Source organism: Zootermopsis nevadensis, unplaced genomic scaffold (genome assembly GCF_977971745.1).
Source record: "Zootermopsis nevadensis isolate Lab colony 2312 unplaced genomic scaffold, Znev_1.0 Znev_ptg000021l, whole genome shotgun sequence".
NCBI classification, from domain to species: Eukaryota; Metazoa; Arthropoda; class Insecta; order Blattodea; family Termopsidae; genus Zootermopsis; species Zootermopsis nevadensis.
In genome coordinates, this window is record NW_028259153.1 from 11,541,221 (window position 1) to 11,555,170 (window position 13,950).

The window sequence follows — 13,950 nt, forward strand, 5'->3', positions numbered from 1 at the left end:
ATACATCGTACAGTTGTAATTCTTATAAAACTTCTGTTCCGCTAGGCCCCATGTAACTTGCAATACAGAAATGCTTGAAGATGTGAAAGTAATCTAATTTATTTACGGTCAGCTGATACCCTCAAGCTGGGTTTTTGCAGCATAGGTCTCATATAAAGAAGAGTACAATGTACAGAACCTGCTGGCTTTCACATCGGAACTATTTGTAAGACTCTGTATAAATTATCAATTCATCTCACTCAAAACGTAGTTTTATTTTAACTAGTGAGCATTTACATAATTAAATTACATAACATTGGTTGCTTATTAGCAGTATCTTTTGGCATAACGCCATCATAAGGGTCTTAGAAAACTATTAATGCTTTATGCAGTTATTAAGTCTGTGACTTTTTAAAGGGCATCATGCTGCGTTAAGGAACTTTAATAAAAGGTTTTATAAAGTAAACTGTGTTAAAAATTATGATTATGTCTCGTGTGGCGTTCCTCGCGTATTATTTTTAGATGAATACTTTTCCCAAAACTATAAAAGAAATTCGGAAAACTAATTACTTTAAAAGCAAGAACAAAAGGTTTATGTTTATTTAAAGCACTTATTTGTAACTTTTTACAAAGTATATATTAATGAGCAGTCTAGTAATTTTCATTTACGTAGTGACTCTGACTGCAGCCCATTTGCTGTTTTCGCTTTTAATACTGGATAAGATCACGAATATAAATACGTATGCAAATTTTTGTTCTTTTCTTTGAGAGTCTGGTAATTTGTGTCCCAACTTGGTGGAAGGAGGAGGATGTTAAGCGACTCTTTGAACACGAATTTTTAAAATAAGAGACAAACCATATAAATGCTAATTTACAACAGCAGACTTTCGGGATGTCATTTCTCGTGTTGGATTTATGTAGGACATGATGAGAAGTTACGTTGTCTTGCATTTCGTTAGTAGCCGACTGCTACTTTTCTTTGTCATTTGTAATTAACTTCTGCTTTCCTACTTTATCCGTCACGGACATCCGAGGTTTGATTCCCGGCAGTGCTGCACACATTCTTTTTATACCTACCACGACTCTGTGGTCTATCGAACATCGTATCAGACGAATATTTTGATACAGAATGTTGAAGCGTGAATCTGACCATTGACATCTTGTGCAAGGTTTATGGCGTGTAAGGTTTTATTTGTGTTCATCGTATAATCTGAACCATTATGGCTAGATACAAAGCACAGAGCTCGTTTTGCCGTCTTGCTGTAGTAGCATCAAATGGGTATAGAATGTTGCGGCTATAAACTGCTTATCAGTGCTTATTGGTTGTTATGTTTTATGAGATGCCTCTGTTTTACTAAGAACGTAATCAATGTAAACTAGTGCCTTGGTGTTCAACTAAGTAACACGCTGTGCTGACGTATGTCAGTTGAAGCATATTTTCCTTAACCTCGGCACTTGATGGACGTTATTATATAGCTTCACGTTCAACCTCTTTACACTTGTTGGATAGGGGGCTGATTGGGCCCCAGAGTCGGTCTGGATGTTGTGACGAAGATATAAATCCCATCCTACCTGGGTTTAAACCCCGGTCTTCAAATCAATAGCCTAATTTCTGTACCGTCTAAACTATTCTGGTGGTAAGAACATTATTACAATTAGAACTGTCCAAGAGACGATCGAACGGTTTTGTCCAGAGTTAGTAGCTCCAGACTTGTATTACGGAGATATCTGGTTCAAAATTATCTTTGTCATGGAGAAGTGTTGTGTTTTTTCTGTAATTTTTACTCTTTTAGTATATGGCATACAGTTAGTGTATTTCGAACCTGAATGTATCAGTTCACCGAAAGAATTGTCATAGGTTAACTATATTAATCTGGAATCTATAACTTCAGACCTTCAAGTACTCCTGTTTCAAATCCATTTACCATCTAAATCTGCATACGAAATACGGTCCTCTACCATGTTAATGCACCAACATTTTCCAGTGATTTAGAGGTCTTACGTCAGCACAGTTGACACATTTTAAGCGCAAAATCATGTCAAAATAATTTTGTGTTAAATATTCCACTGTTCTATTAATATCAGATACGGAACTGGTATGGGATAAAATTACTTATTCAGAATTCCGCTCATAGTCACACCGAAAAAATGTGATTGATTGATTAATTGGCCTGTTCTACAGTAATAAAGTTTTAAACGGTTAAAGAAAGTTCATGAAACATATTATTTGAGACCTCAGCTCCATTATCGCACCTCTTTACAGAAAAGCTCGAGTCCGGAAATGTTCCTTACCTTTGAAATAATGTGCATTGTGTTCATATTAAAATGAACCTTAAAGGGATAGGATGTGAGCTTCTGTACTGAATTTATCTGGACCTGGATAGGTATCAGTGCTGTGTTATTGTAATCGAGATTATGAACTTTGATGTTTAATGAAAGTAGGGAAATTTCTTTACCATATCAGCAAATATTACATTCTCATGAAGGACTTTGCAAGTTGGATATACAAAATCAGTTTAGACAGAGGATGACTAATGGAGAATATTGGGATAAGCTGTACTTGTATCCTGCATAACGAAGATAAAAATGTATAAAATTATAATCGTGAAATTTTAAGAGAAGCGTTCTAGTTTTGATGATACTATCAAATTGTATCTCGATGAAAAGGGTTTGAGAATGTGATTCTGATTAATTTTTCAAGGTAATTTCCAGTGACCTACAGCTGTGTGCACGATAATGAACCCTCGGGTTCAGTACGAAGTCTGAGAAAGTCTTACAAGATGAGTGACTTTTTTTAAACAGAAAGACAGTAGATTGTGTTCAAGAACGAAACCTTGTTGTTATCTTTGTATATTTTTGAGATCTTATGATTCACGTGTCTCTTCCGTTGTTGTGTTTTACTTCTTTAACCCGCTGAATTATTCATAGATACGAAGCTATTTGAACGTGTGTTGTGCTGGAAGATGTTTTCGGAGTAGCCGGAATCCTTTGGGGTTTTATATGTGCTGAAGGCTAACCACGGAGAAGTTAATAAATATATATACTTGCTGTATATTTCTATCTTTTATAGCATAATTTTCTCCGCATCGGTTGGCGTCAAGCTTTTCCATTTCCCATCACACGGGTGTCCCAACCAGACGCAGTGCGTGATGTGAAATGTGAGACGGGAATTGTAAAGTGGGTTTGTGCGTGGTCTACTCTTGGCGTCGTGTGTCGTCAAGAGAGGAAGTTAGAAAGAAGGTTTCTGCACCGACTTTCTCTTCCTGAGAAACTAACAAACCAAATAATTTCATCCAATATTTATAGAAACAATTGTGAAATCTTTACAACCTAGTGGACATGTTACTTTTCCTCTTGGTACAAGGAAAAGCCGGTCGTATAAAGAACTCACTGGTACGGATGTAGGTATGATTCGTAGCCTGAAAGATTCAGATCTGAGTGTAGAACCGTTCATTGATATACGATGTTCTGTATATCTGTCCATCTCTTTTACAAGGTTTTTCTCTGTCTTCTGATAAATGCGGAATAGGGCCTTAACATAGTCCAAGACAACCTCTTTTAATGTCGTAACCTACTCACCAGCTACATGTCTTTTTCCATGTCGTTCGACGTTAAATATCTGCACTTAGTAAGGCGTCGATGAAACTTAAAAATAAATATTCGTGTAAATTTTGATGGGCACGTTCTCTCCGTTATTAGCAGAATTACGGGAAGAAATTACGTCTCTGTGACGGTACTTTCCCCTCTCAACGAAATCGTGAACTTGTTCGTTCGATTCAGTCAGAATGGAGCATTGCTTCAAGCCATCCACTGAGGGACTCATGGTTTGTCCTTTCTTTTCCGATTGCTAGGTTTTCTTTGTAAAACAAGACTATGGTCAGTTGTGTACGTCCTATGACAGCTTCTTGTATGCATTAATTTTAAGAAGTAGATGACTTTATTCTAAGATGTTACACCGTGTGGTCTCGTAGAAACTGACTGATGTTTCAAAGCTGATTATTGCCTCCGTCATAATATTACTCAGTCTTAAAGCTACTTAATGTGTTCTAAGTAATTTGATTGTTCAGTTGTGCGGGAAGTATCAAACTAATGTCTTCTGTCCTGGCTTGTTCCAAATGCTCTTCAGAGTACGTGGATGCCTCAGAATACATGCGTAAACGTTATAAATCGGTAACATTTACCGTAGAGAATAATTATAATAATTAAATTTAATGTGAAATTTGCGTGTTCAAGATAATTGCAGGTTCATAATTAGCCTTTATTCCACTTGTTTCAGCTCAGAGGTATTTTATTGTACGAAAATATTAGGAGGATTTTAAGGTAAATTCCTGGTGTTGTGCTGCGGATCTCACACAGAAAGAGAAGTTTGAGCAGCCGTCCATATGGCCGAGATCTGAATTTTGTTTCATAGTGTGTCTCAGTGTAAAAATACAGCCCATTAGAAATATTGACATGTTTTTATGTCTCTCTCATTTATTTTCCTTGAGGGACGGATTTTGAAATATTCAAGGTATTGTGATTCAAGGGTTAAAACACGAAAAAATAAGTCTGAACTTGTGTTCACTTGCTGAGATTTGTACCGTATTCCATATATCGGATCAATGGTAAAATGTAAGGGCCCTTTAGAGGGATTGATGTGTTTTACGTTTCTCCATATTTTATCTGCATATTTTTTATGTTCGTGCGAGCACTTGTATTTGGATATGGTGTGATGAAAGATGGTTTTACGAGAAACAGTATTTTCCTTGTCGCTAAAAATGTTTGTTTTAAAACTGAAAGCAATGCAGTTATTTATTGTTCTCTGTAAAGCACCATTTTTTAGAAGACATTTTCGACATTTTGGAGGCGCTAAATAAAATCCTTTTAAATATTTCTAACAACTTAACCAACCGAATGATCAGTACCACCTTGAAATCAGAGCTAATATTTGCTCATAAAGTCAAGTAGATACCCGTCTTGTATGTAACCCGAAAGTTCATAGTCGTATTCACAGAAGCGTTTAATCAAATCCTATCCTGAGCCAGATTAATCCAGTTCACACCCTCCCACCTTTTTCTTTAACTTTGGTTACGATGATTAGCTTGGTTACTGTTGGTACCATTGTTACCTTGGGAAAGGGAAATTGTCTGTGATGACGTCGTCACCCAGCCAGGTACCCTGCCCAGTTAATATTATCGACACCAGGCAGGTCTGACGTCACTGGCGCCGCTCTCAAAAGCCGAAGAGTCAAATTCTGTCGAACTGGCCAGAGTTGTTACGCTGTGCGTTAGTTCCTAATTTGTTATTCCTTATCAACACGTGAAAGATTTATTGATTATTGTAGACATTAAATTGTTCTTTAGATGAATGTTGCAATTACTTTTTAGCAATTAACCGACTGAAGTCATCTAAACGAGTCTTAAATATTTGTACAAGTTCTAAAATTCATTCAGTTGCTTGTAGGAACGTTGTATTAACCCATGGATAAGTTTAGTGACACCGTTTCGTATTGATATTTCATAAATCATAACAGAGTCACTAAAGAGTCAGTATAATGAATTTAAGACGATTTGAGACTCTGTCTCTCTATACTTTGGGGGGGGGGGGGAAGCTACGAAGTGAAAGGAGAAACAATGGGATTAGAGGACAAAATTCAGATGATGCGGTGGGCGGTGGAAACGTGGAGAAACGTTTTTTGTGGCCTGTACCAACTATGAGATGTGGAAACCGTGGCTCAATAAATGCAGCGGTGAGGTCGCTTGTCAAAGGTAATGGAAACTAAACTATTTGAAGAATGGGAAATGGAATAGGAGGGAGAAAAAGTATAAAGCTCATCCTTGTATCTCTCTAACTCAATGGAAAAAGGTCCTTTTTTGAGAAGCTTATAGCTGCTTAGCTAGTAAAGAAATTCCGCGTCTTCTCTCCTCTGCACACCCTCGACCACCGTTTCCATTGGTTGTCACTACCACTGTAAACAATTTTGCTGTCTGTCCTGAGCTTCTAACCAGTCGCTGTGTTCAATCAGAAAAGTCTTCCAGCTGGCATTCCAGTCAAGAAGCGAGTATAAAAGTCATTGTGTATTTCCATCAATGCCTTTACATGCAGTGTACATACAGAGTTTTTAAAAATACGAAAACGGTGTATGTCGCGCTGAATTATCAATCCTAGAAGAGTTTCAGCATCCCAAGATATCTTTTTAATTCTCGGTGGTCTTTCCTTCGCAATGCCTCCTGTGACCGCATGCTTGGCTGGATTACAGATTTCCCCTTTCCTCAGGAGTTCATTAAAACAGAGTGCTGGCAGAAAGAGAGAGGACGAGTTGACCTGTAATCCAGAGTGCGACCTCGCGACGGGTGAGTCCCCTCTTGGTTACAGAGGGACCACTGGACTCAATCCGATTACGCTGTTCTCTCCCCCCTCTCCCTATCTCTGTCCTGTGACCTATTCCTTCCACAGGGTCCTGTTTCCTCGACGTCTACCCAGAGAGCTGAAGCCTGGCAGAAACGTTGCGGCCATGCATAAATAGGAGTACATGGTCGTAGCGGGAATGTACTAATGAATTACACTGAAGCTAGGATAGGTCGCAGGACAAAGAGAGTAGGAGAATAATTTAATCGGATTGGGCCCTCTGCCCTTATGTAACCCATGGAGTACTGAACGGGATATTTAAAGACGATACTGAGGGGGTTTATTTTATTTGTTATATCGATATCTATTTCGTCATCAAAACGAAGTCATTATGAAACCGTCGGCGATTGTTACTACTTCTACTAGCTGAGTGCCCGCAGTCTTACTGCGGGCGTATTCGACAAATGCTCACGGATAAAATGGACGTCTTCTAGGTTGTTGCGCCGTGTAGTCTGATACGTGTTTGCCGACGTTTCAGAGGCATCAAGCACTTGAAACAAAGGAGGGTGGGTGGGACACGTAGACGAATATGGTCCAGATGAGAAATGCACACAACACTTTAGTTACAGAACCTTAAGAAAAGAGACCACTTGTGACTCTCAGATGAGAATATGGGAAAATAATATTAGAAAACATGGTAAGAAAAAGGTGGACTAAATTAATTTCGTTTGACAGCTGAACGATCGTTAGCTTGTCGAGGACTCTACTCCATGGAGTTAAGTTACGTTAGGCGTATGATTGTAATAATGTTTACAATTACTCTTCTAAGTTTCGTCATATTACGTTTGGACTAATGCTTTCAGAAGAATACTTGGTAAAATGTTTGAAAAGAAATTAATTTAAATATGGCATTAATTCGTATAGTGTTTTATTATATCGTAATTATCTAATTAGATTGTTGTAAAAACAATAAATAAGTAGATGAAATGGTTTGGTATATTGAAGAATCAGGAAAATACTGTTTACTTAATACAATAAATGTTAAGGTTTTAAAAGGCAGTGTTTCTGATTCTGACAATAAACATCGTTTAGGTCGTTGAAAAGAACGTAGAAATGTCCCTGGTTAGGCAGTCGATGTTTGTTAATCAGTTCTTGCTTCTCTCTCATAAGAATAATTTATTATTTAAAAATGAAAGCTGGGGCTGAATTGGTGTTGTTATTACAAGAGCTAACAGCTCATCCGTCTGATATTTTATGTGGCTATTTTCGGGTTGATATTAGTATATCCGGCGAAGTGCTGTATACGCAAAGAATGTTTGTTTGGTTAGGGAACACAGAAGAAATTCGGTATTTTTTTGGGATCCAACTGAGTAAAAAAATCTGTCAGTCTGTAAAAACAATAAACTTAGTTTGCTATTGTGAAGGGAGTTTATGATATTAATATTGAAAGTTAACAATGCAACTACCTAAGCCCTCTGCAATTAATAATCCTAGTAATTCTTGATTATAATGATATTTCAATAATCTGCAACATGGCCATGGAGTTAATGCTATTTTCTTGGCTACGTTAAACTGAATTACAGGTCCCTAATTCATATGGAGAGGCCAGATCTTAAGTTTTAACATAAACACTAGGAACCAAAGTGACAATATAACTATTTTAAATGACTAGTTAGAATTTTTAATTACCGGCACGTATTATTATTCTTCAATAAAAATATCCCGCCAAGAACATTTTCAAATAATTCTGGGCGCAGCTGCAATAACTGCGAAACATTGTCATATTTATTTGTTGACGTGTTTTTAAATGATCTCGTTTCTGATTTTCTCCGTGCGCAGTACTACCTACTTTTAGTGCAAATCGATTCTGTATCTCGACCATGACCCTTTGAATAACGACCAGCTACATTAACGACTATTGGTTTTTATGACTCGCCGAGCGGTCGTTACTGACGTATCACGTAGCCGTTCAACCTACGAGGTGTTGACTGAAGCAGAACTTAAAATGTTCGCCTGTAATATAATCTGGTCTAATGAAAACTTTCTAATCACAGATGTCTGCACGCTGTGATTTTGTAATCTTATAGGGGCTATCTGTATTTTTTATATACCAAATATGTGACACGTGCTTTGAGGTCATTTATCTTGCCTGGATGGTTTGCCACGTGACTGTCCTCCAACTATGAAGGCACAGATTGCATAAGTGTTCGGTTCATAAGTAAGTAATATTATGGTATAGAGTTCATCTCGAGAAGATTACAGTTATTTTGCTGGTCAAGAAATTCCCCTTCATAAAGCAATGGTGGTGGTAACAGTTGCGACAAGCTAGTCGCTCAGACCAATTTGAAAAATTGTACTTAACAGTCATTGTCGTCATCAGTCTGGCTTCCTTCTGATTGTCGGCCTTGGTTTTCTGAAAGCGTCTTTTTCGGGATTCTGAAGCCTTGCATTGTTCGTGATTGTTCCGCACTTGGAGGTGCTTCAGTCAGTTTTATTTTGTTATTATTCCAGAGAAGGAATGCTCACCTTATCTCCGTGTCCGTTTGCCTGTCTTCCATTAATAACTTTCCAAACTAATTTTCCGATGTTCATTAAATTCTGTATGTAGAAGATTCCATTGCTACTGAATGTAGAATCCAGGAACTGTACGTACGCCTGACAACAGATCTTTTCAAAATATGAAAATTTAATGAACAAAGCTCTTATTCTTCGATCAAAATATATTGTGACAGCATAAAATTGTATTTGCTTTCTAATGTGATCGTCATTAATTATGGCGAATTTTTAAAAGTTTAAATTGCGTTTATTAAATTGGTATAGAATTATTTATCGTTTGTTTAAAACACATTCCTGTGGAAATGGTAAAACTATTTGAGGTTTCAAGAGGAGCGTATGTCTGCTGTTATCACGTACCTCCTTATTTGTCTGAAGTTTAATATATATCCAATGAACACATTTAAAACAGCTGGAATCACATATCTTGACATTTAAAACCATTAAAACCAATAGAAACAAATATTCTTACGTCAGTTGACTGAGAATATAGTCTTATTTGCTACCGAGCCAAAATTATTATGAATTCAGTTTTAAAGTTCTCATTGCGGCGAGTATGAAGATGGCTGTCTTGTGTAATGTAATATAAATTTATCGACGTTTCGGAGACGCTTACTGCCTTCATTATCAGGGCAATTATTTCGTGGTCTACTTTTCCCATTCTTTCACATTTCGGACTGTAAGAATGTTTATTTAAAACACAGGTCGCAATTCTTAAAGTCTCCTTCCTAATAAATACTGTGTTAAATATAACAGTATGGTACCCCCACATGGATGTTTCATTCTTGAATTAAAAAGATAATTTACAAGGCAAATACCGTATTTTAAAAATGTGTGTACAGAAACAATGATAAATGATGGAAAAATGCCACTTCGTACGTACTACGATTTAGAATATTTAACTTTAATAAGTTTAATTCCGTGGATGAAAGTAACAGTTTACATGCATAGAGCCGAATGGACAGTTACATAAAAGGTAGAATGAACTTTCGTACGTTATGCAATACGTCAAAAACAAGAAATATTTCTTTTCTTCAGTTTTCGTCGACTAAAATATTCAGCCCGTTGTAATACTCCACTGTCTTTGGTAGAATGAAAACAGAATAATGTGATATAAATAATACAACAAAAATCCCATCAGACCAAGGTGATGTTTGAACTTAATTTCTTTTTCAGTCTCCCAAAATCCATCCTCTTATCATCACTCATCTCTTATTTCGTTAGTTGCACTCGTCTGAGTGCAAGGGATGTAGACTTCATCCCCACTTTAATTTGAAACTTCGTCCTCTCTCTATCACAGAACCTCCTCCTATCCCTTCTAATGCATCTTTTCTTTTTTGTTTCTCCTAATTCTGTCTCGCTCATTGACGCCTCTTCTGCATTATCTCTATTTTCTCTCTTCTGTGTTCCTCTCTGGTTTCATTACTTCACGTTTTCATCCATTGCTTTCTTCTCGTCTTCGTAATCAGTAGTTGGTGTAAGTAGACTTGAAGGGAATTGTCCGCCTAAAATTCTTGTCACTTTAAGTGTTTTCTTAAGTTCATTTGATTACCGCTTAGTCCTGTGAGTGAGAGAAACCTGGTCTTGGTCATTTTCCTGATATCTGTTCTTCTTGTTCCAAACGCCCAATTTAAAAAAAGCTGCTTAAGGATTCTGTTACCCTTGTTCTCAAAATGTACTAGAAACTCTTAGTGTTTATTATCTCTTGTGGATTAAATACAGGCGAAGAGAACTTTTCTACATGTAAAACTTACATTTGTGAATGTAAATCAGTTTCAATGCTTGAAGACGGCCGTCTTCGGATTCACCTCCGTGGGAATCCTCCTGTATCTTATATGAAGTTTGTGTGGTGTTTATATTACATTTTGTGCAGCTACATATTTAATTATCCCCATGGAATAGAGTCTTTGAAAATCGCAGTCATTCAGACAGTAATAAAATTTACTGCTCTTAATAGAACCCGAAGTTTCATTCACCAGAACCCGCCTCTGTTTTCTATGCTGAGCCAGATGAAACCAGTCCACGTCATCCCACCCTATTTGTTTTAAAATCTGTCTTTATGTTTCCCTCACACGTACATAGAAGTCTCCCAACTGGTATCTTCCCTTCAGGTTTACGGGATAAAGTGTGTTCATTGCCGGGGTAGCTCAGTCATAGTATAGTGACTGACTACGAACTGGACGGTCCCTGACACGGCCAGAGGATTTCTCGTCTAGCCTCTGCTTCCTGACCAGCCTCGTGTCCACTAGGTATCTGGGCCCTTCCCCGGGTATAAGGCGCGGCCAGGTCGTGACACTCACCACTCACCCCTATCTAGTGCCGAGGTAAAGAATGAGTAGGAGGTGTAACAACTCTCATCCAAAACGCCTGAATGGCGTGTAGTGGGTTAGCTTTACTTTTAACCGTTTTCTCTCCTTCCCATGGGTGCTAGGTGCCCGCTCGTATCATCTTCCTCGGTTTGATTATCAGAATATTTTTTGAGGACTGCGTGCAAATTATGTAGCTCCTCAGTATCCAGGTTTTTCCAGCCTCCTACACATTGTTGTTGACAGTCCGGATATGAGTTTCTGAATAATAGTGCTTGTTCCAGATCACATGTCGTCGCTGTGTAAGAACCACTTCCTGGCGCTCCTGTACCGGAAGATAGACGGGGCGGTGCTCCAGTCTCAGAACGAGAGAAACCTCGACTGTGTCATCACCTTCCAGACGCATTCCATCCTGCAGCGCTTTATGCTTCGCTTCGATCTCTTGCAGCTTGACTGCAACGACCATCTTTTCATATACGATGGCGCTCATGCAGTCGGCAGCTACAAGGTAGGCGTGTCGCTCTGACGTCAGTTTCATTACGTAACATTTTACATTGGTCTTTAAGTATCTTAGCGCAATTCCAGAACGTTCTCATACCTTTACAAAAATTACTATAACTTATCAACTGTCTTGTAAGTTCGGAAGTACCAACCATGGGCTACCGAGAAACGTCGATATCGCACAGCAAGAAACCAGACAGTTCATTCTGTACAGCACTCACGCTTCTATTGTTATGCCGCTGGAGCAAACGACGAGTTCTTTTCTTGTTATTTCTTTTCCGATGCGAAGTTAATGCGATGAACGTTCGTGAATATGGTACGTACATAAGATCCAGACTGCTTTTCCTTGAAATTCCACTAAGCCACGGCGTGTTAGTTTTGCTTGTTATCTTGGATGTAGGATGTTTTACCTCAAAGCGTTAGCTGTTATATTCAGAATTTATATAAATCAGGCATTAAGAAAATATTTATAAAGCATAATTTGTGCTGATCAATATTGGGTAGAGAGCTGAATTGTGAGCTCTGCTGCGCCTATCATTTCTTAAATAGAACTGAAAATTATTCCTTTTTCCGACATCGTTAAGTTTAACATTGACAGGTCTTACTAAAACCTGCCAGAGAAACTGAATTTTGGCCCCTATTAAACAACACTGTGTGAACCTAAATGCACTGTCAAACGTATTTATCGAAATACTCACCGCCGAGAGAACCTCAAATCTCACGGTCCCTAATAGTTTCAAAAGTGAAATCATGAGGTGGAAGTAACAGCATTTTGACCTTGTTCGTTCGATGGCAGTCCTGGTGTGCCCTGTCACAACGCAGGCAGGCGACGCCGTCAAGGCGTCACAATTCTGATGGATCACCCCTCCCCACCCCCACCCCTCTCATCTCTGGAGGCACGGCTGCCGTTAATTGCCCGGCGCCCTTCGTCCAGTCTATCTTTCTCTTGCATCGTCCTCAAAAAGAGTACGAGCTTTGTATAAAAGTATGTTGGCTCTCGAAGTAGGATTTATTACTCCTTGAAGTAGACTCTTCCTTGGAAAGCTGGTAGTTACTCATCTGGTTATAATATTTCCCTCATATTATGGAACCATAAAGTTCATTGTCCTGTTTAAATAGACCCTCCACCCACCCTTTTCTGAGCCACCCGATTTAAGTCCAGTCCTATGTCCACAGGTTTGTGTTCCAAGTGGTCTCTTCCTGTCATGTTTCACGACGAAAGTTTTGTTTGCATTTCTTAACTTCCCTATGCGCGCTACATGACTCTCCTACATTATCCTAACTGATTTTATAAAATGCAAGTTATGAAGTTCCTCCTTATGTAATTTTCTTAATGTCCCTCTGTCTTCGGTTCAAATACTGTTGTCAAAACCTTGTTCTCCAAACAGCCTCAGACAATTTTATGGTTTACTTTACCTAAATACTTTCGTGTTGGTCTGTTATTGTCAGAGATGCAGATATAATTCTTTTTTGAGAGACCTAGACATGGATTGTGATATTTAAATTTATAGTATTGAGGTGAGTAGTAAAACGCAGGATGTGAACGTGTGAACTTTAAATGAATATCTCAAGATGCGGTATAGTTGCGTGTTCTAGTGAACACTGGGAGGAAAGTTTGAGTTTCAGTACAGGCTACGAATATTTCGACCAACTGAGCGACTACCAGTTCCTCTTCATTGCAACAAGATTCCTATGTGAGCGTGTCCTCAGATTCTGTGCCTAGAGATTTCTTGCTTTGGAGAGGTGAAATTAATGCCACTTCAGTAGGCTGTGGCTCAAGGGAGGATTTATCCTTGTTAGAAATATATCACACGTTGCCATAAACGTCCAGTGGTATGGCTGTAGTATTCTTGACGGCTGTTTAAATTCTTGGCGGCCAAGAACTCGCCAAAGGAAACGCGTCGTGTAGTGGTTTAAACCCATGTAATACAGTACAGTATAACTGCTGAATACGCGAGCTCAGGAAGAATTGTGTCGTCTTATAGTCAGGCCACGACATCGATCTGGTTTCAGGGTGCGTTGCCTGGACGAGACCGTAGAGGCGGAAGTTTAGCGTCGGTTGTAACTCTGGTTTCCTCTGTGTACTGTTATATACAATTCTAAGAAGGGTGTTTGAAATGTTGTGTCACATTCATCTTCTGGAACAGAAGCGCGAGGGTTGGAATGGAAGGATTGTTGAATGTGGTCTGGGTAAGGAAAGGGATCGAATAGGTGTTGAAAGGACAGGAGGGAGATTAGAAGAGTTTAGGGAATGAAGAATGAGTTTCAAAAACTTGGCATTGAC

The 13,950-nt window shown here is 38.6% G+C and overlaps 1 protein-coding gene across 4 annotated transcripts in view; it reads left to right on the forward strand.

The window, feature by feature from the left end:
- loaf (low-density lipoprotein receptor domain containing lost and found) overlaps window positions 1-13,950 on the forward strand; it is a 195,988-nt gene that overhangs the window by 133,122 nt on the left and 48,916 nt on the right. For all 4 annotated transcript variants that reach the window (XR_015536271.1, XM_022058510.2, XM_022058507.2 and 1 more), the window contains exon 2: window positions 11,450-11,673. Coding sequence is in view for 3 of the 4 variants with exons in the window: in XM_022058507.2 (XP_021914199.1) it covers window positions 11,450-11,673 (224 nt within the window). In the remaining variant the exon portion in view is untranslated. The remainder of the gene's footprint in view (window positions 1-11,449; window positions 11,674-13,950) is intronic.